The 27538-nt window shown below is 47.3% G+C and overlaps 1 protein-coding gene, 2 long non-coding RNA genes and 1 other non-coding gene across 14 annotated transcripts in view; 2 read left to right on the plus strand and 2 right to left on the minus strand.

Annotated features, from left to right (window-relative positions):
* The window catches only part of LOC149352279 (N-acetylated-alpha-linked acidic dipeptidase 2-like), a 94017-nt gene extending 70675 nt beyond the window's left edge, over positions 1 to 23342 (minus strand). For 3 of the 5 annotated variants that reach the window (XM_089581441.1, XM_089581437.1, XM_089581438.1), the window contains exon 1: positions 23155 to 23342. In XM_089581441.1, the coding sequence (XP_089437567.1) occupies positions 23155 to 23173 (19 nt within the window). In that variant the 5' untranslated portion in view covers positions 23174 to 23342. The remainder of the gene's footprint in view (positions 1 to 23154) is intronic. The other 2 variants (XM_089581440.1, XM_089581439.1) reach the window with 1 other exon arrangement.
* Positions 4673 to 9835, minus strand: LOC149352280 (uncharacterized). 2 transcript variants are annotated; one of them, XR_016290729.1, is made up of 4 exons: positions 8177 to 9835; positions 7864 to 7953; positions 6666 to 6777; positions 4673 to 4787 (listed from the first exon to the last, which is right to left on the minus strand). It is a non-coding gene; the product is annotated as an uncharacterized LOC149352280 (long non-coding RNA). The 2 variants fall into 2 exon arrangements; XR_016290730.1 differs by having other exon boundaries at positions 4673 to 6777.
* The window catches only part of LOC149352281 (uncharacterized), a 33565-nt gene continuing 19763 nt past the window's right edge, over positions 13737 to 27538 (plus strand). Inside the window, exons 1-4 of one of the 6 annotated variants that reach the window (XR_016290733.1) lie at positions 13737 to 13897; positions 21832 to 21963; positions 24712 to 24971; positions 25960 to 26119. This is a non-coding gene — a long non-coding RNA (uncharacterized LOC149352281). Of the gene's footprint in view, positions 13898 to 21369; positions 21964 to 24711; positions 24972 to 25959; positions 26120 to 27538 lie in introns of those variants that run through there. The other 5 variants (XR_016290732.1, XR_016290736.1, XR_016290735.1 and 2 more) reach the window with 5 other exon arrangements.
* On the plus strand, positions 23762 to 23953 carry LOC149352282 (U2 spliceosomal RNA). Its single transcript, XR_016291947.1, has one exon. It is a non-coding gene; the product is annotated as a U2 spliceosomal RNA (small nuclear RNA).

The following is a 27538-nucleotide window of genomic DNA, read 5'->3' on the forward strand; positions in this document are numbered from 1 at the left end:
ATTGCGTTTGGCGCAGTGCAAAAGTGGATATGCATTGAAAAACGCTTGACTGAAACATGTCCTTTATTAAAAGCCCTCACGAGCACATTGCTCGAGACATCTCTGCGGGCATATGTGGCCACACAGAATTGTCGCGCCGACCAAGTGCTGATTGTGTCGTCGCCAACTGTTGTACAGCTTCATGCTCGGGCCTTCTGCCACATATGCTCAAAATATCTGAGAAGTACCGCAGGCATGCACCTCCTCACGTTTGGCTCATTTAAAAAAGAGAGATAAAAATGAGCTCTTAGAGCTGGTCGTCATGCAAACACACGCGGAACGTGAGGCGCCGACACGCAGGGCTTTATTGTAGCGCCTTTCATTCCAGTGCCAGTTCACTGCTATAAAGCTGTATTATTACAGAAACGATACACAGCTAAATTTATACAGTGCACCCGCTTGTTCTAGGTGGACGTTCAACAAGCTGATATGCGCTTTTGCCGAGATTATGCGTTCCTTGCCCGCAGCAAAAGCCGGCGGCCGACAGACTACAGTTGAACGAACGTATCCGATTCTTTTCTGCTTACAGCTTACAGGAAGCAGGTTATGAGCGTAGAAATCGCAACGACCACAGCAGAGTCCACCAGGGTCGATCGTCGGCGGTCATACCAGTCATATATACTTACTGCGTAGTAAGCAAACACGCAATAATCCGAGAGTACGGCTTGTCGTTTGATAAACAACGCACGGGCAGTTTTTCCGTCCTATGCTTGAAGCTTACACAGTGCACCGAAGGCACACGCTCGCGTTGTCGTTGCCGAAGTATACGAGTGCGAGCTTGATCAGCTGCATGTTCTGCAGTCTGCGGCACGCAGCCCTCAATAACTACAAGTCGTTGTTTTCGATACCAAGCAGCCTATTTCTACCGTACGCGTGCGTAGCAATGAGACGTAGAACGCGAAGCTAGAGAGAGCATCTGCCCTCCGTGATCCGCGACTTGCTTGCCGCCGTGATTGCCGGCCGGCTGGTTCCGGTGGCCGCCAGGCCACGTGACCATGATGCGTTTTCCTGTCAGAGACGAACTTGCGGGCAGCCAGCGGGCTGCCCGAGCGCGGTTAATCGAAGAGGCCGACTATACGATCCCTTTAATTGGTTGCATGGTCAGTAGCCAAAGTACAATTGGCCCCGTTTAAAATTCGCGCACTGTGACGTCATGACCGTTTCGACCAATTGAAAAGCGTGACATTTCTGTCGACAGCTCCTGCTTACAACGATGAGGCATTAAAGGCTTCCGCCTTAATAAAAGCGACGCGTTTGCCTTACTGTCCCCTAGAAAAAACTACGCTTTAATTATTTATTCTGCCGCATCTGTAAGTAAATATGCGACATCACTCAGGAGGCTTTGTTGCGTATTCTAGATGGCACAGAGACCCCGTAGCACAGCATGAGGACGAAGGGAAGACTACAACACGACACAAGCGCTCAAGTCTTCTTCAAGTCTTCTCAAGTCAAGAAGCTCAAGTCTTCTCTTCGTCTTTTTTGCTCTCGTTAACCCTCTACTCTACTCGCGTCGGCTGCCGCTCAGTTTAGCCCTTTTTTCTTGTTTTATACGAAACTCAACGAAAATTTTGTACGAAAATCTACTACCACCGCCAGCAAACATGCTTAGTGAACACTCAGTAGCTGACTGGAGCAGTGGCAGTGCCGCTGGAAAAAAGAAAGCACTTGGTCTACTGCCATATAAAAGAAGTCACAGTAATTATCCCAGCAGATGGCGTCGGGGTATCACTCGGCCGAGATACCTGTACTCGTCGATGACTCGTTCGAGTAGTCCCGACTCATTCTCTTTTCCTCGAACCAGCAACAATCCAACAGTGCGCCGGAACGTTCGCATTTGTCGGCGCGCCCCTCCTGTTTTGCGGGGACGGTGACTGCTCTCAACTAAGCGACTAAGGTTTCGCGTGAAGAAGCACGGCCACCTGGATCGAGCGCGCGGCGGGGTTGCTCCGGCCGTAGAGAAGCTTGGCCGCTCCTTTCGCCGCACCGCGGCGCGCGTCCCCTGCTCTGGCTTCGCGCGAGGCGATTTGCGGCGCCTTGGACGTATTGTGTGATGAGGAATGGTGGGAAACCACGACGAAGAAAATCTACACAAGAACACTAATGCCTCCAGCGGCTAGGTAATTTTTTTTATTACTAAGCTCCAGACGCTGCGGCCGCATGTTGCCCGAACCCGAAGCGGGCAGTCATGATGCTGTGCGAAACGAGAGCTCCCCGGAAAACAATAATATCTGCGGGTTTTGGGCGCAGAAGGCCAATGAAAGCATGAAAGTATGGAAGTATGAAAGCAGGAAAGTATGGAAGTGCCCTGACTGACGAGGCAGCGCAATAATAATTTTTTTTTTCAGTGAATTAATGAACGTTTGTCTATGATGTACTAGCTCGGGCAGAACGCGTTTACCAGTAAAAAACTGCCTCGAAGGAAAATGGCAATTGTACTATTATGAAAATAGGCAGGCAATGTTGCACGCTGAGCTGTCAATTTTTATTTTATGTTCATTAGGCGAGCTCATCACGGTTCCTCCTGTGACCAAGAAGAACGCTGCCTTGAAGCGTTTGCTAGCTGCTCAACTATACTCTTCCACGCGAAACTTTGTTGCGCTAAAATGCAGATTGCATTGTATTGGACTTAAAATTGCTGTGTTTTTTCAAGCTTTCATTTTCTGCGCGAAGTTTTCGGATTTGCTTTCCTTTTCCTGAAAAGGTGCACCCTTAACTGCTTTATTTCTCTTACATCTGAATGTTTATGGGGGACAATAGTTATCTTGAAACGCTGGTCATCCTGGTCACGGCACCAGTTAAGTTTCTCCTCCGGATCGTCGTCGGAATGGCCGGTTCGTCTATGATCGTACATGGTTAGCAGTTCGAAGGGCACTTCGCGCCTTCGTCCACTCGTCCGGCGACACGTTGCCGGTTGGGGCAGCAACTCCAAACTTCTTGAGAAGCAAAACTAGTTTATTCAAGACGAGACCAAAAATAAAGGCAACAGGAGAAAAAAGGCAGTTAAAAGAAAGGCGGTCTAAAAGCGGCCGAGACTGGGACTCGGCGTGCTCTTCCCTTTGTTTGCAGCGGGTTTAAATACCTTCGATAATTGGGCGGAGCTTTATTAAATCTGATCTCGCCAAATTTCAACCAATACTGCTGCAGTGGCACTGTACATACAAGTGGGCGGAGCCCAGAGCTCGCCAGAGCCCGACTCTAGAGGCGCCAGTAAAGTCCACTGCTTAGCTAGACAGTCGGCGGTTTCAGGAGTCGCCGACCTTACTGACCCCCACCCGCTTGAGAGCTAATCTCTTTTCAATGTGAAACGGTCGTCGGCCCCTTGCGACCCGACAAGGCTGTTCGCAGTTTTTCTCCCCGTTTCCCGCAGCCTTGGGCAGCGTCCGAGGCGCGCGACGCGCTGTCACCATTCTCAACCCCTCCAGACTTCCGACGGACACTGTAGTTACTGGCGAAAGGGGCCGTATGCTTCTAGCTTAACAACAATATTGTCACGAGTAGAAGACGACAATGCGGGCAGTGGCACCGCACTGAGCTCTCGCGCTAGGCCCACCCCCATTAAGGTCATGTAGTCCTGTCTTCATCGGCTTGCCGTCAGTTAACAATACCATCACCTGTTTGAGTAGCACATTCAACTATTGAAGTAGCTGGGCGATGATTTTGAAAGTCTTGAGGGTTAGCCTGAACAACACAATTCAGTGTTTGGCTGTTTACAGCAGGCAGGAACAGATGGCTGCTTTCTTCATGGCCCTCGGTTGTTTTCCAATTTTTCTCACTAATGCAGTTCATTGGACTGAAATCATCATTTGTTTAAGGAACTGCGCGAGGTGGTTGCTCCCGCTCCAACTTTCGCCGTCTTTTTGCTATTTTCGGCTGCATATAGCTCGGGTATCCAGGAAAAATACTGGGTACAGCAGTCCACTTTAGACGCCGCACTCTAAGAAAAAAAGGTGTGATCTTAGTCTTTTTGGGGGGTAAAACACTTGTCGCTGAGCTGACACCTTTTTGGGGGTAAGGTTACGCTGTTTCTTGGAGACTAAGTATTTATGCTCTCGCACATAGAGTAATGTTACGCTCTAATAGCCTAAACTTGCACTGGCATAAGAAGAGTAACTTTAAACCAGTTAGGTATAACATTACGCCTTTCTAAAAGGGGTAAATGTTAGCCTGAGGAAAGCATAAACATATCCTAGCATGCAAGGTGCAAGTTTGCACCTTTAGCAGGTAAATTTATGCTACGTATAGCAGTGCAAAGTTACTTTGTCAAAGACTAAACTTATACCGTCATAAACAGAGCAAAGTTTGCACCCCTGTGGTGCAAGCTTATACCATTACATGATGGATAAAGTTACCCTTCTAGTGGTACAAAGTAATGCCCTACTGCAAGGGGTATCTATGCACTACTCGGTGGTGTATTTATACTGTCCACACGAGAGCATTATTACCCTTCTGTAGCGTAAACCTGCCCACTGAATGCAGAACTAAAGTTGACCCATATGGTAGAAGCCCGAGTCTTTCTGGAAGTGCAGGCAGTGTCAAAATGTTGCGACGAATCTTTCATGTGAGATGGTCTGTGTCATTGTGTGTTCAGGTGCAGGTACTACTGCAGAATGTACACAAAGAATTCATAAACGAATGGGAGAAAGAAACATACCGTCATATTTATTTTGCCACATGCTACACCATATTACAGCAATGACCCTGGCAGTCTTCTTCATACAGGTGGAGGCAGTATGTACCATGTATTTGACCTGCACAGAGAAGAAAACATATAATGAATTTTGCAACCACAAAGCTCAGACGACGTGACCATGGGCTTAGTTAATTCAGGTCTAAAAGTGTAAACCACACAAAAGGCAGGGATAAATGGAAATGCATGAAAACAATGCCACAAGTGCAGGCTTCTGTTTATTATTGAGAACCAAAATCAGAAAAGATATGCAGGAAAAACAAAACATGTCCTAAATGGCAGCTACTTAATCACTCACATATGCTGACATTATCACAAGCACACTGGCTTCTCAGGAAAAATCCAGACTATTGTGCCCAGCTGCACGGTCAGGCTGTAGGCATCCCGGATGCCAGACTAAGAAGAGGGTCATATCGAGAAACAGAAAAACATGTGCATGAAATGGAAGCTACTAAAAGGTGATACTAAAATGAAATGCCATTTAACAAACCCTTCCCTCCATTCTCGTGTTTTTATTTCTCCGTATCTAGAGTGGTTAAGGTTTCATGCAGCCCTTGCTAACAATATGTCTCTGGTCTCTGATGCCATTATATATGTTGTTGCCCATACAGTGAATTTTCTTCCTAAAAGGGAAGTGTAGGTGATTATCTGAGCATCAATGAGTGATACTTCCAACTGTAATTTTCCCTGCATATATTACCTGTGAATTCATTTCCAATTAGCAAACAGCAGGAAGCTTGTCCCTGTGATGGCATTTTTGGGTGCATTCCATTGTCACAGCCTTTCGATACAGTTTAAATACCTGGTGAAAGGCCTATGCACAAAGGCTATGCACTATAAATCTTAGTGTACCACTCCTGGAAAACAAAGAAAAGCTTTCGGCTAAATGTGAAATAATAGCAAGGGCAACTTACACATCTAAAGAATTGTCTCCATGCATGAGGTAACGTCATACCCAAAAAATTATTTGGACCACATTATAATACAGATACTTTTTATTCATGTTCATAGCCTGTTTCATACTACACCTCTACGTTATGCCTGTGCAAAAAGCTTTGGTTATGGACTGGCCTTCACTGACAGACTACATTAACTACACAAGCAGCATAGAACAGTCTCCTTCTAAAGCACTATTTTTGCTTGAGGAAATTACAAATTTCGTCTTTTTATTTAGACAGTGCTGCTTCATCCAATGCTTGCAGCATATGCAGCAGCAGTAATTCTCATGAATTACATTTTGCTGGCACAATAGAATGTTACCTTTACACATCTTTTCAGATGCTTAGCATAATGAAATTGTAAACACTGACTGACAGCATTCAAGAATGGCTATTAAAACAGTTGCCTTCCATATCTGCTGTCACATGCAGGGAACGTGAGCTTAATTAAATTTTAAGTTCACTCCAATGTGAAATAAAACTAATATGGATTCATGTGAGTTGTTGGAAATTATTCACATCCGTGAACAGCACCTTCCTACTCAAAAAGAAAGTGTGAACATGCAAAGAAGATTAACAGCCTCACGTAGCTGCATATCACATTAAGCTTCACATGCATAAACGGTGCTAGTCATATTAGCTTGGTAGCATGCCACCCTGCCAAGCATTACCATAATTGTGTCATTTTTTTTCTGACGTCAGCAACATGGATTGTAGGCAGTGCCTCTCAAACTAATTCAATATGAAATCTTTGCTGAAGTCTAGCCTACTTTTGCAGAAAAAAACTGCATTTATACTTCATGCCATAAAAAGTGGTCACAATTAATCAAACCATTATTCAGAAATTCTTTCAGAACTAAGTCCTCGAAAACATTGAAAAGCTCTAAAATCTCTGTAATAGAATGGCTGCAGCTGTGCAACATAGCATACTATGTTCACGGATGGACATCAAGTGATGATGAACTTGCAACAATGTCCCAATTACATAAAAACATACATACCACACACATCTAGTCCCGGCCACTTGTACGGTTTTGAAGAATCCAGGCTGAACTTCGGTGCTAGGAGTGACAATGGTTGTGCACCTTTGCATCCCTCCTTCTCCCAGGTGCACTGCAATAGAGGCGTCATTTATAGCGTTAGTGTAATGGTTAGTGATAACTTATATGTTCATTAAACCACGTAATGGCAGCACACATGCTCAAAAAACTACAGGAATATTTTGAAAATAACAAACAACTTTTTATTCCAAATTTTATCCATTACAGCACTTGCCACATATTTATAAGAGGCATAATTGACGCAATGCACTGGCACAGTAAGCCTACACAAACTTCCACAGCACAATGGCCTATTACCAGTGAATTGCCACTAAGTGCCTAACATAATTAACATATTTTCTAACAGCCACTGCAGAAAAAAGAAAGAACTATACTGCTACTGCTTACGAGATTGACAGTATTCATTACAGAACTTTTTTTTCATTGACAGATTACAGTAGTGCAACCAAAATCCTTATTGTTCTAAACAGAAAAGCTTAGATACTAGCGTATTCTTCTATTCAACCTCTTAGAGCGACATCAAACCTAAAGTCTCCCTCTTTCACAAGAGAATACAAGAGCACAAAAAGAGGTGACATAGACGTACGCTTTTGTGAGCTAATTTTGGCCACCAACTAGCCCCGACCTTTTCACTAGTAAAAAGAAATAAACAAGTTCACTTTTCTCTATTAGTTCTCAGCCTGAGTGAAGAGCCAGTTACATATCAACTTAACACCATTAGCAAGCGCATCTTGCCATTCGAATGCAGTAAAACTGCTGGCATGATAAGTCACATTCTGGGTTAGCAAAAATATTGCAAGGTGTAAGCGAGAACGGCCGCATGCCAGGAAGCGCAGAGCACAAATGAGCTGCTAATTTCGAGCCTATGCATAAATAAATTTCACGTTTACTGTTTTATCGTTTGCTTGCTACTCCGTGATAAAGAAAAAAAAATGACGCCGTCCATTCGCAAAAAAAAAAAGTGGCCTGGCAGAAGGAGTTGCCTTGCAGCGCTAAAATTATAAAGGGATTATGGTCCAATAAGAATCACATATACAGTGCTGCAGTAGATGTGAGCACTGCGCGCAGTACGTGACACAGAAGCGCGCACACTAATTTACTCGCCCCTTTCTGAACGGAGACTGCGGTTTCGACTTACCTTACTGAATGGTCGTGAGCAGGGACAAATACTTGGCGTTGAAGAGACGACCGGCAATGTTCCTTCGCACGGCAGACGAAGGATCAGGGCCTGCAGAGAAAGAAAGCATGAGAAAGACGCCGGCAGATTGCGCCGCTGCGATCGTGTGTTGTACACGATAGGCTCCCTCCGGCCGCACGCGACCGGCTCAAAACAAGAAAATAGCAACAAGCAGCGGCTCGCGCACACAATCCATGATAAAAAATCTGTACTGAACACACCATAACTTGATGGCAGGAAACAACCCGTATGACCAAACGAAAATGTCACTTACTTGTACGGTTGAAATTGGGCGCAAAGAATCCGTATGATGAGGGCGCCGCGACGATCTGGCGTGCGCTGTTTCTTTCAGACGTTGACTCTTTCGCGAAGATGTCGCCCACTGCAGCGTCACACATCGATGAAGCTTGCACGATGAAGTAATCGCTGAACAGAACCTAAACGCACACAGGCCCGTACTACAAGATGAAAAGAGGAATGCGCGTCGCGACTTGCACGACGGCACCCAGGCGCGGTAAACAGCGGCTTCGTCTTCGACTCTACGCGAGCGGCCAATCCAAATAGACAGGCATGTGACCTGAAGAGAGAGAAGGGAGAAACCACGAGAAACTACAACCCATCGCCAGCCATCGCTTCCAAAGCTTTCTTCGCGCCATAGAGGAATTACAGAGGAGGTTTTCCTTCCTCCATGCTTCGTGCCTTTCTTTCGTTCCGCCGGACCCCGCGCTTCCCCTCTTTTCCTTTTCTCCGCTGACTGAAAGAACGTCTGCGTTCCCAGTAGTGTCCCAAGGTCAAGCCGCCCGCGTGCGGGGCGACAACCTTTGGTCGTTGCAATGTGCTGGTAGCTTATTATTTTTGCATGCGCCTCTCTGCCCTTGTGGCACGTATTTTTCCGCGCTTTCGGCGTGCGCAGAGCTCTTCCGTTATCGGAGACAACGAGCGCGGCGAGACTCGTCTTGTCAGTCCTTGCAGTATCCCTTTGAAGCTTTTAATGCAGCCAGCTATTACGCAGTATGAATTACGCAGATGCTGCCGTAAATGTGTGGCGTATGCAACAGAATAGTTTTCAGAGCAGCTGCAGCTTAAAGTTACGAGCATCATTCGGAAGTTCTCGACAGCTCTCATTTACTACCGCGTACAGAAGGCACTGCGAAATATATATCAATAAACTGCCCTTCCTGTACTTCTAAATCAGTCATAGAACCGGCTAAAAAAGCGATGTAAATGCTGCAGCATTATTGATTCAATGTCAGGCACAGTAACAGTTTTAAATACTGATATTGCCGCGTGATATTGCTGCGAGAAATTTCAACTTTCTTTTGTGCTTGTGGGGCCGCACGTGTGAGGAGAATCCGAAGAAAGAAAAACCGCTCTGTTCAAAAATAGTTTAACTCAATCGAAATAGATACAGCTGTAGAAATATTGATTTAATAAAGCCGCATCGAGTGATCAGAAGCGTCAGGCAAACAAAGGGGATTCACAACATTTGAACATTTGAGGAAGATGGCGCAGAAGAGGGCTTCAAACGACAGTCGACAACTGCTGATGCAGCAGTTCTCACCTCTCATCGTTCCAGTGTTCGCGAAGTTCTCAAAATATTTTCAAAATGGGTCAACAGAGCAGAAATGGAGCACTGCCAGCGCTATGCCAGCAAGCATCCGTTAAGACGCTTCAACCGACTGGTTATTCGGGCGATTCCGTCTATTATACGCGCTTTCATTTTATTCAATATAGGCAGTTGCCACCGCTGAATTTATGCTTTTGTTAAAGATTGGTTCGTCAGTGCGATACAATGTGTCCTTTAGCTCAGTTTTATTTGTGCATACAAGACAAAAGTCTCAGTCATCCGAAGCAACTTACGATGATGAAGGAAAACCTGCCGGTTTATACGCCGTAGTTTCATTTATTTTCGAGCTTGGGTCTTCGAGCAGCGTCTATCTAGTGCAATGAACTGTTTAGTGCTTATCATTAGCCTCTAAAAGAAAGAGTTTTTTCCTGACGCATGAACCACTCCATAAGAATTCACAATGCACTGCCTCAATATAAGCGCCTTGATTACTGTTTCCTCTGGCACCCGGTTTGTTGCGGAATTCGATGCTTCCATAGCGCTACAGTTCGAAAAAAAAAATTGGAGGCAGTCAACTTCATTTCTGAATATCAGTACTATACTTGACTGCATTAAAGCTGCGCGGAACAACCTAAAAGCTAAAAGTTACGTACACGTACACTGAGTTTAAGCTAATTTCTGCTCTTGTAGGCGTGCAGCACAATTTCATACGCAAGAGAAGTTCGAATAGACTTAAATCGCGTTGGTCACCTCGCTCCCTGTTTATCAATTTAAAATAAGCTGAAATTGAATTGCTTCTATGTGAAACACTTGTACGCGCCAAAACATGATCAGGAAATGCAGCTATCTCGAAAACTGATTACTATGGGCTTCCCTATCTTGTGCCGAGAGAAAGGATCCGTACACTTGTTGGAAAGGAAACGCAGAAATGTCTTTTACACTGCGTTGAGGAGTTTCCGAGCAGATGTACAAATGCTGGTGATCTCATAGTAGACCAGCAAAAGTGCGACTCTGAGGCCTGGCTCGTGTCTTGGTAAAAGTGCTCTAAACAAAAATGTACCTATATATATGGAATGGTCAGGCCACGTTCACAACTCAGTTCAGATGCAGAATTATTCCTTCCCTAGTTTCTTGCATTTTTGTTTTTCAGCGTTGTCAGTATTAGTGGTGAAGATCACGCGTTTATCAGCGAGTAGGGCTCTTTTTTGTTGTTGAAATGGAGCAGAAATATGAGAGTGCAATTTATTCGGGATTTGCGTTACATTGCATCTTCAGCTAACATAAAATTACAGCGTCAACAATCTCGCTCGTTCGTCTGATTTCGATTTATTAACTTGTATGCATGTTAACCTGAACCCTTTCTGTTATTCGTCTGTTATTTGCTCAGGAACATGTGCCACAACGAGGGGTTATTCGAAAAGCAGTGCACGTTATTCGAAATTGTACGGAGGGAATTAACCGCCCTGGTACTTATCGTACGCTATTACAAAATGAAGAACAGCGCGGACTAATAGAGCTTACGCTGGCTGTGAAGCAAAACTGTTCCTTTTAAAGCTTTTATTACCTCTTTAATAAAAGCTCGACCACAAGCCGAAATTATAAGCGCAATAATTTTCATGCCTCTGGTGTGTTGAAGCGCTAAACTGTTGATTTCGTTCAGAGCTGCGATTGGTCAGAGGAGTAACACAGCACCGATCATGCCGTCTGTCTTTGCTGACTTACTTCTTTTTTAAAATGATATCCAATCATGAGTATGAAAGCACATGCACCGAATATTAGTGATTATTTTGGTCGTTAGCAACCAAGAGCATGTTTGCATGCGTGATGGTTGTCGTGGCCGATCGCGGCCAATGCACCTTTTTTCAGTAACGTTCTGTGCATCCGCCAAGCCGCTTCGTCCGCCATTATTGCCGACCATGTCAGGCGGAGATGGGCAGAAGATCGCTGTACGTGTTCTTCGAAGAAATAGCTTCTGGTCCCTTGACAAAGCGAGGAGGCGCGGTCAGTGTCGCCAGCGCGGGTGAAAGGATCAATGCAGTGGGGGAGCGTGAGCCAGCATAGCTTTTAACTATTGTCCTCAAAATAACCCCGCCACCCCGCTTTCGGGAGAGGGCCATCTTCGAGAGGGAGGGGAGGCGGTGAGGGCTGCATACTTTGCTGTACAGCGTCTTCGCGCAGAGGGAACACAGCTGGTTTGAAGAGTAAAAAAGGGGGTAAGTTTTCTGAAAGAGACTAACGGCCTCCACCACCTCCACACGGGTGTAACGATGCACTCCGCAAAGTGCATCGTTAGTCCATGCGCCTTCAGATAGCATAAGTCGTGAAGATGCACCCTTCTTACACCCTTTTTTCTTAGAGTGCGGATCTTTGCGGATTCAGAACGGTAGTCATTGCCCACGGTGTTCAAAGAGCAGACTACACTGCTGGCGGTCTTTTCATTCGGAGTACAATCTTTCCTCGAGGGAAGAGGTCAAAGACCCTGATTATCAAAATAATGTTTTGTCTGAATCGAAGGGATTCGATCAACGCGATAATACATAACACATGGGTGACAGTAGCAGAGCCCCTTCAGCAGCAACACTTGAGGACTGGGAAGCCTACTCCCAACACTACTCAAGTTCGCTTGAAGCTACACAATGTAAAAAAGAAGCCATGTGTGGAAGAGCCCTGAGTATATAATTTGTCAAGCACGAGGTTAGATAACATGTACTACCTCAAAAGACAGACCCAGAAGACAGTCAAGGGCCACGTTGAAAGGAAAGCTCGTGAACAGCAATTTTTTTATTTTTTTCAAGGGAAAGGAGAGATAAAAAAAAAGGAAGACGAGCGTTGTAGGGGTAGCGTTTAGGCACAGCGGCAGCTCACTCGCCAGAATAGATATTTCAAGACAGGTACAATGCGGCACATCAAGTCATGCATCAACGCAGCCTTAGCTACGTCTAGATCGTATTATGCTACAAAAAAAACAACGTGCACTGTGTAAACCTGATTTGGGGATATAGAGCGGCGTACTTTGATTTCCTTGCGGCTTCCTCTGGCAGTCAACACATTTCAGAGCGAAGCTGACGCCAGATTGGACATGTGCACCCTCCGATGTATGCGCTTCTCCAAGCGTGTGCCATGCCGCGACGCCGTCGGCAGGAGTTAAGAGTTTCTGTATATATGCCATAGAGCTAATATGTATATGCTACCAAAGATATTCTCCCTGCGGGAGCATATACAGTGGCTCTAGCAGGAGTGGGAGAACAGCGCCTCTCCGCGGCGCGCGAGGGAACTTCTCCGATTACACTTTTGCAATGGGGTGCACACTGAATGGGACGGCCTGAGGGCCGCGCGCGCGTGATCAAGGCGGCCGTGGAAGAAGCCGTTGTACGTTTCTTTCGATCAGTGCCCAAAGAGGTCGTACTGTCGGGGATAAAACTTTCTGGATACGAGATTGCCGATCTGAGCGTATACGATGTCTGCAAACAATCATCCGACTTCGATCGCAAGCACATATCAGTACACGTGAATCCGACTTTCACTCGCACAGGTGTTCTCTGGAAGCACCTGGAGGCTTCTGTGCTCGACAAGACAACGGTGTCTTTTCTTACTAAAGTCGGACTCTATTAAACGGCACCTATTGTCGTACGGCATGGCTGTTCCCATCAAACAACGTTTCTCCTCAGAAACGACCTAAAAGGATGGAATGACCCAGGTCCCAGCAGAACATTTATTAACCATGTTTAGGCAATAGAGGCAAGATATATGAACACAAGCCCATCTTTTGTTTCCACAACTGTAAGTCAAGAAATAGAAAATGATTGCTGGCGTCAGAAGCTGTGAGGCGTGAAGGTTTCGTTCTCGCATGCAACCTTTTGAAAGAATAAATGAGGAAGAAAAAAGAAGGAGCTGCCGCTGTGGTTCTCAGCACATTTAACTTAATTGTATTTGTATAATTAGTGTTATTAGTCTTATTACAACTAAAGCAAAAAGATGTTTCATGTGAACTGCTTTAAAGTTGCATAATGAGAGCAATGTTTTGTATTCTAAGAATTTTGCACTCATATTGCAGCTTTTAGGCGTAATAAAAATTTTAAAATATTGTGCGTTAGCTAAGATTCAGTTTATTACATTTGATCATGCATTTGATCATTTGATAGCCCGTTTCAAAAAATAGCAAACAAGAACATCACCCTTATCACCGTCCTGACGCTTTTTCGAATTGGCGGTGGCAACATTGGGGTCACTGTTTCTTATTTGTTTGTTCTTGCTTGCGCCTGCGCTTTGCGCCATGGAGGAAAAAAAACTCCATGCTTTGAAGTGGTCCAAGCTCAGCGTCCGTTTTTTTTTTTTTTTCCTGTCGTCCATTCAAGACTGTTCGCGCTTAAACTACGTCATATAAGAGTCAACATTCCATCGCCGCTTCGTCGTTCAGCGTTTGATCAGGTACGTACAGTACACATCAATTACAACTACGTGAACTGCTCGCGGAGTGATGGTAGGATTTCTATCGCCTGCTTTCTCTGCTCGACGTTGCCCTAACGAAACAATTAAGCGATGCAGATTATTCACGAATTACGCTAAAGCGTGGCATAGAATTTAAGGAACAGCTTGCGCGATTTCTACAAAGCGTTGTTTCGCATTTTTAGAAATTTATAGTGTAATGCTGCTTCCAGCGAAAGTGGCAAGTCTGCATACGCACGGATGGCTGTCAGGGCTCACGGTTGTTGCGTATTACTAAGTTTTTTCGCCGGCCGTGTCATCAAGGTACAAATTGTTCTCGTTTTTCGCACAGCACATGTATTAGCGTTCTTTTTTAGTTTTGTAAACACGACGCTGAAATGTGCACACAGACTCGCCGTGTGCGAGGCGACGGTTCGGCCTCTGTGCGGCTGGTTCCGACTGTGAGTGAGGAGAGCGCGCTTGTAGAAACTGCGGTTGCTACGTTCATACGCGCAACTCTCCCATGCATCTCACACTCATATCTCTGTTGTAGTACATCTCATACTTGTATAGACAATATATAGAAACTGCATGTTGCCTCTCGCTCATAGCTTCTTATGCACTGCGCGCAACTTGCAAGACGGTGCGCGAAACAAGGCGCACCACACTGCTAGTTTAATATACTTTAATCACATTTCAATTCTAGTCCGAAATGAGTTTGTACTGTCAACACAAAAGCAACGAAGGTTTTCTTCCACGTTGGTCCTTGATGCGTATTTGGCCATTTTACGGAAGTAAAACGGCAGTCCTGCAGTAATTACGGTTTGAACGTACGAAATCCGGTCTAATCGTGCATGCATTAACTATGGTAACGACCCCCCCCCCCCCCCCCCCTGTGTGTTTGTGTGTGTTTTAACCACGAATGGCTAACTTTCATTCAAAGATGCAAAACCATTAGCAATCCAATGGCCTTGTTGCATATATTAATTAACGGGATAGTCCGACCTAATTCTCATGAGGAGAAGAAGACTGACCTTTTGCCGCACCGGTACCTTCTTCAGGGCTGACTACAGGAGGCAACAGAGGCGTTTTTTTTTTTTTTTTTAAACGTTCTATTGCTCCACTGCCACAGTTCCGGGAGAGAGATCCCCGCCGTGCGAGTCACCTGATTGGGGGTGCGAACATTGCGCTTACGCGGGGACGCGGTGAACGGGCTTTGCAAGCGGAAGGCCTTGAACGTACAGAGGGCAAAACGCATGTCTAGAACAACCAAACTGTGAGTTCCGCAGCTCCCAAAGCCACTGCCACCAAGAAGGCAAAAAATGACGATGAAATACTATGCGTTTAACTGCACATGTTTACATCCAGACCATTTTTAACCAAATCATATGGCTAGTTCTCGCGTGTTCAGCCAGAAACACGTTGAGAACATGTTCTAGACATGAGTTTTGCCCTCTGTACGTACGCTGATGGAACGCAGAAGTAGCCTTACGCACGTGCGCCCATGACCATGTGAATCTTTTAAGGCGTAAGCCTGGTACCCTGACAGATGGCGTTCTCGTGCAAATTGGCAGGTGGTGGTAGATTGCTCTCGAGATTGGTCGCTCGAGGTTGCTCTGAAGAGCAACCTGGATCGCACAGACACAACCGATGGCAACATCTGCCATCGCAGGGCAGTGGCGCTCCCCCCCCCCCCCCCTCCCCCTCCTTCCCCCCCCCCCCCCCCCCCCCCCTCCCCTTCCACCGTAGCGCCTTTGGCGCATTCTAATGTGAAATAAATGTGGTTTCAATCATTCAATCCACTTAACCGCTACACAACTGCGCCGGGAGTGGTATGCGGACTGTCAGGGATCGATCTACGAATGTAAAGTTGGGAATGACCTCATGCAAGCGGTCGGCGCATCCGAATGCAGCATCAGCAGCTGATGGGGGAGGGGGTCGCTGTGGGCGTTGACTGCTTTCACAAAGTTAGCGCGCAGATCAGTAGGGGTGCGGCGGCTACGTAGTGCCATGCACAGGTAGAATTGCTGGCTGCTTGGCATCGGGTTACATCACGCCACTACCGCCACCATGCACTTGCTTCATGAGATTCGGCAACTGTACGGCGATGTGCGTTTTCCTGTAAAACTGCTTTATTTAAAAAGCAGCTTATTTAAGAGGCGTCTGGCAATCCCCTCGTTTTTGTTTTTTCCTTTCATGTTCCTGTGCGGTAAAATGAAAAGGTCCTTCTGTACGCTGCCACGATCTCTTCGCTTCCGAGTCCTCCCCGTTGAGGCTGTGTCGGCCCGTCGCTCCGCACCCGTTCACGTGGAAGCAATTCTCGGCTTCGATCGCCTCGGGTTGAAAACGCATAGCAGACAAGCGTGCACACACTTTCGAAGGCTGCAGCTAGGGAAGGATCGAAGGGCAGAAATGACGCAAGGTTTTGTAAGGGGGCACTGCGTCGATAGGCGTTTTCCGCCCCGTGTTCGAACTCGCTCCGACGAAATGACTTTTGTGAACTCGTTCGTTCGTGTTCGCGCGTTCAACGTGTAGAGCTTGGGGTTGATGCTTCCCGAGGGTTGCGTGAGAGAGGAGAGAACTCTCACTGCGTGTGAGCGTGCCTGTGCTTATGCCGGCGACGGAGCTGTGCCACATGCATTCGGCGGTTGTAGCACGGTGCAACGTTGCACCGAGCGCAAAACACCCGTCGTAAAAGTCGTGCGTCGAAGCGGCTGGCAGTCGCTATCAGGGAAGCACCGACGAGCAGCGTGGTCCGTCCGCAAGCCAAGACCGAGAGAGCTATCGCAGTCAGATAAATACACGAATGATGACGTCACCCTTGGCGATTGTCCCGTGACTCGCACATAGACGCATGCCAGCACAAGTCTCGCGGCGCAAAAGCAGCGGTGGGAACGTTGCGGTCATGGAACGTTGGCGTCCTGCGCATGCGCCAAGCCTCGTAGTCCGCCATTTCAGCCGACCTTGCCCTGCAAAATTTCGGACGAAGTCGCTGCGAACGTGTTCTTCCTATAGCCTCCGAGGCACCGTAGTTCTTCCACAAAAGGCGTTTTGTCGACAAATGACTCGACTGGCTACGTGACAATGGACTCCTTTAGTATACCGTGTTACCGTTGCCGGACTACTATCGGAGTCCTATAGGGGCAGGAGTTGATTGCAGTGTTGGAGACGGGAAAAGCTGCGTTTTACCCTTCCTATCACGATTGCAGTTAACGCCGGGAGGGTGCATTTCATATGCGAAGCAATGACTTGGTCGGTCTGCACCTAATCCCTTTATCGCCCTGCAGCAACGCGTGAAGGAAAGGCGTGCTACATATTTCTGCAAACACATGTATCCAGCGCTGCACATCATTTCTGCCCACCAAGCAGCTTTGGCTGCCACGATAAAGCGGTTTTCGCTGTACAGAGAAATCGAGTTCGAGAGTTAAATTGTGACGTACTGCGCTACAGGCGTGTCGACATCACTCGCCAAGCGCATCTGCGGTCGCTAGACGAAGCCAACACTCGCTAAAGTGAGCCCAAGAAGCTGTTGAGAAGGGATTTATAATCACCTCTCCCTGTCGCATTCTTCTAACTCAGGTTCGCCAGCGCCCTTTAATCACGTTTCAGTTCCAAAAAAGAAAAGACAAAGTGATCTTGAAAGCAACTGAAGGGGGCGTTTCTCGACATTCTCTGCAACTTTCGCACAGAAGAATTTGTGCTAATGTTAACAATAAAAAAATTCACTCAGTATCCTTTGTTAAACAAGGAGTAAAGTTGGGTGCATTAAACACATGCAGACCTAGCTAAGACGACTGCCTACGTGTACATCTCTGCACCATTCAAGTTTTCGTGTTGCTCGCTTTAATTTTTAATCTGTGGCACAAGTTAGTTGGAACAACCGCTATGTTCGTATTTTTATCTTATTTCTCTGTATCTGGTTCCTGCTACAAATCGCACACGCACGCGCGCATGAGAGAGAGGGGGAAGTACTCTGCTGGATTCTTTTTTTTTTCGTAGGTAAGTTAGTAAACTTTAATGATGTGATTAAGATCAGGGAATGTTTCTGAAGGCTTGTGCGTGGGGTCCTCATTCCAGGGCTCCACTAGCTCACATGTATATATGTGAAAGAAGCCTAATCTCATTTGTACCACGATGTGCTGATCATTTTATTCTTTTTTCTAACATTTCTGTGCACCTAAAGCATTTTGAATGTGTATGGCTTAATTATCTACTATCACAGTATACTGTTAATTTATTGTTTTTTCGGTGACATTGTACTGCTCATCTTTTTTTTTTTACTCATCAGAGCAGCGTAGTTCTGCGTCCGAAACTGCACTCACCGGTGGGGGGTATTTTGTGGTGTAATGTTATTATTATTTTTTGTTGTCTTTGCGTGGGGTGGACACTCAATAGTAAGGGTTAGTGTGTGGGGTGACCAAGACAGAAGAGAATAGCCTCGATGCGCGCGCGCGCATCGAGGCACCCTAGAAGAGAGGGGCACTAGACGAGCGCCCTCCCGCACACGAACACGTCGCCCGAGCGGGCCGATTCACACGACTGCCGCAGACCAGCAGGCGTCACTGGCCGTTCACTTCCGCTCTGTGAGGCTTCCGCTTGGCTGGCACAGGGAGAAAGGGCGCGCGCAGCCCCTGATCGCCGCTCCTCCGACCTTCACCCTTGCACGTCGCGATAAGAGGATTAGACATGCCCATGGTCATTCGGCATGCTGGTTTACGTACTTTGTCGGCCAGGACTGAACCAGACAGACCAGCAGCGGAGCCACTTCTACTTGAAGATCATTACAGGTGCAGAGAGAGAGATAAAAAACCCTGCAGAGTAGGGTGTCCAGTGAATGCGATAATAGATGTGGGATCTTTTTTTTTTTTTTTTGCGGGGAAATCATTTGGTACCCCAATTTTTGGACGCAGAAAGTCACTTCCCCCCCCCCCCCCCCCCCTCCCGCCGCCTATAAAAGTGCCGGCCATAACGGGGCAATCGAACTCGAGGAGTGTGAAAATGAGGCAGACGCCGCGGTGTCGTGACCGTACTTCTGACCACGTGGGCCCGATCAAGCAGCTACCGTGAACATTCATCGAGGCCGACAACCCCGCGACGACCATGGGAAGTGGGATGCTTGGAATGCCCCTCCGAGCCTCAGCGGATTAGTGTAGCAAGAATGCCAGGGGCCATTGTCAGCAATAACCCCAGCGAAATTCCTTGAGCGGAGGTATTGTCCGGGCGACCACAGAGGAGGCTACGGGCCGGCGCCGGTCACGCTGGCGGATAATTGAAGAATTCTGTGGCCCCGACTCGCGTTCTGGGAAATCGGCGGGGAAGCAAGTTTATTCACCTGCTGGAGGACTTCGGGAGATTCCTTTCCCGCAGGGCTGGATGAGGCGGCAACTCCCCCTCTCATCGAACCAGCTGCGAGAGAGAGTGGAAAAGCTCGCACCTGCCCAGCCGTGGGCGGTAACAAGAACGTCCCCTTCGGTCCATCGGATTGGACAGCGCTCGTCGACCATTATTCCCCAGCCAGGGATCTGGGGAAACCGGACGATATTTAACTCGGCCGTGAGTGTGGCCAAGAGAAGCCTGCTAGCTCCAGTCGACTACGGTTGACGAAGACGTTCCCCTTCCACTGAGAGCCATTCTCAGTCCTGCTTTGTAAATAATGTAAATAAGTGTATAAAGTTTTCGTTACCTTCCTCTAAACCCAGTCTCCCATACTCCTCGTCCAATCACCGGTCACCGGCCATGCTACCCGGGTCGCAACAGCGGGCAGTACGCATCGAAGAATTTGGCCCGGGGAATCTGACACGGGGCTTCTGAAACCGCGTATTTTTGTGCACTGCCCCATCCGGTGAAGCGCACGTTGTCGGTCCAGGAGGCCAGCGTTTCGTCTCACTTCGTAGCCACACGTTTGCTCTGGCTCTCCCAAATGTGACAGCTCAGTTGTTGCTTGGAATGACCATAGAAAACCTTCAACGTAAATTTAATTGTAAAGCCGACGACGGTATACCTCTCCCCTTGCCACCAAACAAGGGAGTTTCTGCGGGAAAAGCATGTCGAGGTCATCATTTTCCGACGCGGAACGTAAAAGAAACAATTTTTGCGAACAGAACGCCCCGTCCAACAGTTTCCCAAATATCCGCGCCAGCCGGAAGTTGAATGGACGCAGTAATAAAAGAAGGCTATCGCACCTTCGCAGATGTGCGCCTCTACGTGGATGGGCCGCATGCAAATGACCGCCCGTCGTCGTTCGGAGGGAGAAAATTGCGCGTTTGAAAGGTGGTGCACGGCGACGACACAGTTTTCATGACTGATTATCAGGTGATCCGCAGTACGCGCCGCACGGCGAATTTCGCAAAACCGATTTATGTAACTTTCTGGGGTTTAACGATTCAGGCTATGGGGAATGCCGTAGTGGAGGGTTCCTTATAATTTCGACCGCCTACAGCACATGGGACTCTACAATTTCGCCTCCATCGAAATTCGACCACCGCGGCCGACATAAGTTTCATTGGTTGCTCGAACGAACCGCTGTGCCAGCTGTCAACTACGTATGGTATTCCCTTCACAGATAAGAGCGACAGTAACTTGGGGCTGCCAAAAATTAAGATTGAAAAAGAGAGAGACAGGAGCGATAGATAGAGAGAATCAGGGGAGAGTGCACTATTTACGTGTGCACACAATCATACAACAGGAAAAACCGAAAGGGTAACGCCGCTCGCGCCCGTGTGACCAGCACAGTTCAGTGCTGCGCGCAAGCGACCACTGCAAAATTTAAAAGCCGCTCGCTGTGAATGAAGCACTGTCACTGTGAATGAAGCATCATGCGCGTGGTGTGCTGCATTTGGAAAGGTGGGAGCAGACACTCTCACTAGAACTCTATTTAACGGGTGGGATTTCTCTGTTGTCTGTTCAACCTGTTCTTACCTTCGCCATGTCTGCATACAAAATTTTCGCCACCGTTTCTCGTACGCTGGCTCCTTCATACCGATCGCCGTCCGGCAAAGTAGCCTGGCTCCCGCGCCCTGATCGCACCAACGGGTCTCCCGCTTGCCCATTGTGATCGGGAAATCAATGTCATACGCGATTACCTCCTCGGCGCCTCAGAAGAGCGGACCGATTAACATGCATTCATTTATGTCGATTGGCTGTTCATTGTATGTACTATCGTATTTAATTCCTCGCGTATCCAAGCCCTTTAGTACAAAAACCTAGCTGAACTTCCTGGCCACGAACCTCGATCGAGCATGGTCCAGCGCTTGACAGGTGCCCAAAATATGAGAAGCGCCCGCCGCTGCCCGCGACGGAAGAGAGGAGCACGGCGAACTGCTGCCAGGACTTTCGTACGTGGTTCTCGTCAACTTTCTTTTTTTCTTTTTTCCCCGGCGCCTCGGCCTTCGGTAGTATCCTCCCAGATGTTCTCTTGCTCTTTTCTCTCTTCGAGGCGGCTTTTCGTCGGCGTCAGTTGCCCGCCAGAGGGAGAAGAGAAAGAAGGTACCACAGCAACATGTGACAGGAGGCGGCGAAGGAGCTGCTTCTCTCGCCGTTTCCAGGAAAGAGCAGGAGATGAGCGTGACCAGCATCCCCACACTGCGGGGGCCTGGGGTTTGGGGGATGAAAGAACGAGCATCGTCTCTGTCAGGTGGTGAATGCGTAAAGGCGGGAGTGCTCCCTCTCGTTCTCGTCGAAACTGGGCGAATGACGTGTGCGCGATTTTACTGCGCAAGCGCCGCTGGCCATTAGGTCAGGCGTCGCTGCGGTGGGGTGAGCACGTTTGCTTAACCGTGTGCGACCTGCGCCGCACTGGTTCATTTTTTTTTTTTTTTTGCCGCCTTCTCGATGTGGTGTCATATCGTGCCGAGTTTGCGACGCGTGTTCGACGCGCTAATCGACGAATGAACAATGAGCTGTGCAGCTTGCTGCCAACGGGGTGTGTCTGTGTGCAGTGATGCCGTTTGTGCGATGTTCGTCCTGGCGTGGCAGCTTGTCCTCGTTGAAGAACCTTCGGCGGTGCTCGAGTGCAGTACTGCATCGAGCGTGGTATTCTTCGGAGCTGTCAGAGCCGTGCCGATTGTCAGGTAAGAGCGCTGCTGCCCGTTACGTACTCATTCGAGGTGATTACTTCAGGTTAACCCTTTCAACTGTGCCGACTGTCGGTTAAGCACGGTGTTGCTTGTACTGCTAGCGCGATTCGAAGATGACTGCTCTAGACTTAACCGTTTCAAATTGCACTGCTGTAACACGGTTTATTTTGGCACGAAGGCTACTACAAATTCATGAGCTTAGCAAGCCGAATAATTCTTGTACCCTGCACTGTCAAGTTTGTAGCGGCCTAAGTGACCGTCACGCCAGGAAAAATTTGGCAGTCTGTTTTAGCCCCAACAAACATAACGTTCAAACCGCGCTAGACTGCCGCTTTGTCTTACGTCAAACCGGCGGTGCACTGCGCAGTGTCCACGACCGGCTTTGTGGAAGTAGCTAGCCGAGGTAGAATGGGCGCCGCTGCCACTGGGTCAAAAACGTGTAAGCATCGCCTTTGCGGTAGTTTAGCGAAATGTCACGCTTCAAAACGCGCGTTAATTGACCGCTTTAATAGCTGCGGCTGCACGCTTTCGGGGAAGCCTGCGAATTGTCACGGCGCCATTCTTTGTGGTGGCGTAACGGGCGTAGTAACCGTGACACCCTCCCGCTCTCGTTTTACGTTGCACTCGCGCCCGCAGCCCTTGTAGACACCCAGTGAACACGTTTTGTAAGCTTAGTTGATGAGCTTTGAGCAAATAGTTCGCGGTTGCGCTTTATGGCGTTTCGCATTTCGCTCCCCTTTTTATTTGGACGTATTTAATTTCCCTTGGGACAGAGCGCCTAGTGGTATTGTGGCGCCATCTTTGGATCTAGATGGGAACGGACATGTCAGCTGATGCGCTCTCATCTGGCGATGCGGCGTGCTTCCTGAACTGCTTGTTCTCTGATCTTTGAATAATATTGTGCTGTAGTACGGCTGATCCGTTCAAGAATGCGACATCATTGAGCAGCATATACGTGCTTTGATTCGCACGACGGGAGAGCTTTCATAACCTGTGTAGTGTCAGCTGTTTACATCGAGCGAGAGCCAATGCTAATTGCATAGAACCGTTCGCGCTGCCAGCAACAGGTATACTGCACTCGTAGCAAATTCGTTTATTGCAGTACAAAATGTAGAACGTAAAAGATGAATACATAAGCGCTACCCGAGCGAATGACATGGCTCCGTGCCAGTGCTCCGTGCTTACCGAGCGGGTCAGTTTTCATACTTGCGGCGAAAGATCGCTACGGCGCTTGAATTTTCTGACCTGATGGGTCGATGAACGACCAAGAGGCTTGTCGGAGAGCTAGAAAGCCGGCTTTCAGCGATTCATTGTGCTCCGGACTCTGTACGTAGACGGACGAGGCGGGCACGCACGGGCGCTGCCATAGTGGATGCGGCTTCGCTAGTTTTTGTTGTTGTTGCTGACGTGCCTTTAATTAGATTTAAGTTATACACGTTGGTACATTTATTACAAGCTCAGATATTTTGTTCGAGGAAATAATATGCTGTTTTAGTATTTATTTGGCGGGGTTTTCCGTAGATGACTTCGCGACACCGCCAGGGCGACCGCTGGAGAAGTCGTGTTTGCGTTGGGTTCTGAGGGATCGTAAGCGAATATTGAATATGTTAGGCATTAATGAACTTCTCTCAAGTAGTACCAACGTGTCGAAGCGGCCACAGTGCGCCGCCGGCGCGATCGCCCCGTAGAGGCGGCGGAACTCGCGGCGCTCGCCCGTGGGAGCTCACCTGGCCAGGGGGGCGTGGTCGGTGGTCCATTGCAAGGACTTCAAAGTGCGATTTGATTGCAGGTTATCGCTTCTCGGCCTTTTGGCTAAGATCAAAGTGTAGTATCTGTTCTTATCAGCTTAATATCTGATACGGGTCCTATTTGGACCCAGGATATTAAACTTATTTTTGGAATGCGGCGGGGTGCTTGAAGCTTGCTTCACCTCCGCCACGGGTTGGCCCGGTATTGCACTGCCTCCGGGATCGGCCCACTCACCCCCCACGGGGTGAGACCCTTTTAAATCAAAAATCAGATTCATAGCACTGCGAACGGTGACGAACAGATAAGATCTGTGGTGTCCGCTGGTGTGCAATCCTCGCTGCAGCGCAAGGGACAACTAGCGCCAGTGCGGAGCGGGACAGCAGTCTAGCAACTGGGGTCTAACGGTACTGGTTCGTCTTGCTGAACGCGAGTGATAGTATGCCGTGCTACAGGCTCATCGTTGCGCGAGTGTGCTTATAAATGGGATCGAGGCATCGTTTACCACGAGTTTCGCCCAATGCAAACTGACGAGCGGAGCTTACCTGGGAGTGTAGTAGGAATGTGGCAGCCATGTTTAACATCACTGACGAGTCCTTCCTGTTGCAGTGGCAACTACCATAAAGAAACAGCTGAGCTTGTGACTGCCTTGCAATCAGGTTCATTAGCTGAAGGGGATCAAGACTGATGCAAGAAATCCCCCAGAGCAAAGACCTAGTTAATTTAACTTGGGGGGGGGGGCTTGCTGCCAACACCTCTGTTCAAACTACCTTGTGAGTGGATCAGACATACATGAATGAAACTGAAGCTTTTGTGTACAATGAATTCGAAGAAAACAGTTGCCTTGAGATGAAAATCTCTTGCTGTAAAAATATGCACCCTGCCACCCGCTCTGAAGTCGCGTTGCCGTATGCTTGCACTGAGGGGCATCCCTCACTGCATGTAGACGGCGAATTTCATCGCGACTTCTTTTATTTCTCCCCCTTTTTTCTGCAGAATGGCGTCCCCCTCGACACAAGCACTACATCGAGCCCAAGCCGACCTGGATCGCAGCCGCGCCTCTGGGGAACCACCTTAACGATGTGCTTTCCTCTGGCGCGCACGTTCCGATGTATGGAAAAGGGATGCACGACCGCATATGTCCCGGCCGTGTGGACGTCCAGGCGGCAGTCGCTCATTCAGCACCTGGAATGCAACCATGGTTCTTGCTGTAAAAATGGGATCAGAGATATTGGAAGAGAAGCGCAGTGAAATACGTGAGTGCCTCTGAGGTTAAGCCCAGCAGTGTTCTCTAAGCAGGCGAACAAGCTGGCAACTTTTGTAGAAGGGCTGCTGTGCGGTTATGAGCAATATGAAAGGGAGTGCTTATTTTGATTTCAAGAACCAAATTTGTTTTTATTACTGCACTGATCTTGGAAAGTCCTAGAATTGAATGTGCTTATGGAGGATATATCTATTAAGAAGGAAAACTGCTTTTATTTGTACCTTGCATGGGAATACAGCATGCCCTGGGAACAGTATTCTTTTGGAAGATGTGCTTGAACGGTTACTTTTGTACCAGGTTTGTTGGCCATGATTTATTTTTTATAGTCAGTTCAAATGCGAGCCCATTATGGGGAACACACACGTTGTATTGGCTTCAGCACTGCTGTGTATTAGTGCATTAGTATAGGTCACTGTTGGGTGCAGCTACTGGCAAAAATGGTAAAAGGTGAATTTTATGTTACGTGATTGGTTTTGAGACTAAAATATGTCTCTGTGAGGTATCTGTGTTAATGCCTAAACAATTGAGCATACCCGATTTCAGGGAAGCCCTCTGTTTTTATGGCTAACTCTACAGATACACTTAAAAACCTCACATTTAGATGTACTGGGTTTTGTTACTTCTTGTGCAAAAGCCTGCGAAAGCAAATATTGATCTTTGAAGACATGCAACTTGTTTGCCACATTCCTGCTATGTGTAGCTCTCTGAACTGACTTATTTGGGCGGCTCATGCGGTATACTAATGGTACAAAGCAAGTGCATGAAGGGAGACCCAAGGAGCATTGATACCATGGAGCACTTACAAGTGCTAATTGTGTACTGTGCGATGTCAGTGCACGTTAAAGAACCCCAGGTGGTCGAAATTTCCGGAGCCCTCCACTACGGCGTCTCTTATAGCCTTAGTCGCTTTGGGACGTTAAACCCCATAAACCAAACCAAACCAAGTGCTAATTTTTCTCTGTGCTGGTTTCTCTGTGCAGGGGCTCATTAACGTCTCCCAACTCTCGAGAAACCTCCCAAACGAGTCTAGTGACATCAACTGCAACTGCTCCCAGCTAATGTACGCGCACGTCTTCTGCAGCAGCCACCACTGAGAAAGAAATGCAAGTTGCTTCAGTCCACTGCAGACTGAACAGATGGGTAAGTGGATGGTAAGAGTGGCAACTTTGATGTAGTGTGGTGATGTAGTGTGGAGCCATCAGCTAGGTGTTTATTTTTTGTGCTTTGTACTGTTTTGGTATTCACCTTTGTTTCAGTTGCAAGTTGCAATATTTTTAGGCTGTACTGAACCTGATGTGATGTTCTATAGTCTCTACTTCCTTACTTTTCAGCCGCTACTCCTCACATTTTTAAAGCAGTATAGACACCTATTTTAGTTGCATATTTTCTTCTCTGTAACGATGCCTAAAGCACAGAATACATGCATCACCATGTGGTATTTGCCTATGACAGTTAAATAATTTGCAGTTGAATTTTTTTCTCTTACTGTTTCGGTTTTATCAACTGTGAATGATGGCTGTGATGCGTAAGGTAGTATGTTTAGGTTGCGTTAGGCATGAAAGAAACTGCAGTGTAATTGCTGACAGATAGTTGAATTCACTACAACACTTAAGGGAGACACTGCTTTCATATCACGAAAATCTTGAAAAAAAATTGAATTTTAGACAGCACTTTTCGTATCTGTCAGGTGTTAACTATATCCCCAAAAATAACCCCTGCAAACAGCGCAGAAGTGACCAAAAAATGTTTTTGTGTCCCCAGGAAGAAAATAGCTGAAATCTCACTGGAGATGTCAGTTTTCTCAAGTGTTTTTTTTTTACCTGACTGCCCTGCTTGCAAGAAGCATAGCATGACATTGCGGTCATTGATTTTTGTGTCGTATGTTACATTGTGTTCCTTGGTAAACTCTTTATGCACTGACTTCCTATATTTATGAAGTACTTTCTCATATGACGTAATAATCAGTGCATTATGCACGTGTGCATATAACATTCTGTGTTGAAAAAATTGAGCTGCTGAAAATGTTCGGAGAACGTTACTCCATCAACCATTTCTTTCGGTACAACTTAAGTGAATGCAGGTGTCTGCCATGTTTTGTTGTGAAGCTAGACATTCTGCAAGTTTGGTAAGGAGGTACTCACGTGACGTCACGGGCACCATTTTGGGTTTAACCCCCAGCTTCAGTAGTGTACGCCGGACTGGGGGGATAAGACTGTTAGGCACGCGCCGTAGCTTTCCACCGTGCTGCACTGATGGCAAAATGGCGACCACTGTGGCTTGTGTGCATACCTCCTGTATCACTGAAGCATATAAAAATCTATGCCAAAACTATTTAAGGTATCTTAGTGAAAGTGTGTATTTAGGCATTCAGTGGACTTCCCAATAAGCTGGCCAAATTTCCATGCTCTACACTAAGAAATGAAATTTCACCTCTGATCACCATGACCTTCCACAGACATCTAATTTTAGTTGCATGCTTTCTTCTTTCAAATGGTGCGTTATACATTAAAATACATGGTTCGCCATGCAGTATTAGCCTACGACCACTAAATGGTCGTA

This window comes from Amblyomma mixtum, chromosome 3, assembly GCF_055824585.1.
Source record: "Amblyomma mixtum isolate Tamu chromosome 3, ASM5582458v1, whole genome shotgun sequence".
Taxonomy (NCBI): Eukaryota; Metazoa; Arthropoda; class Arachnida; order Ixodida; family Ixodidae; genus Amblyomma; species Amblyomma mixtum.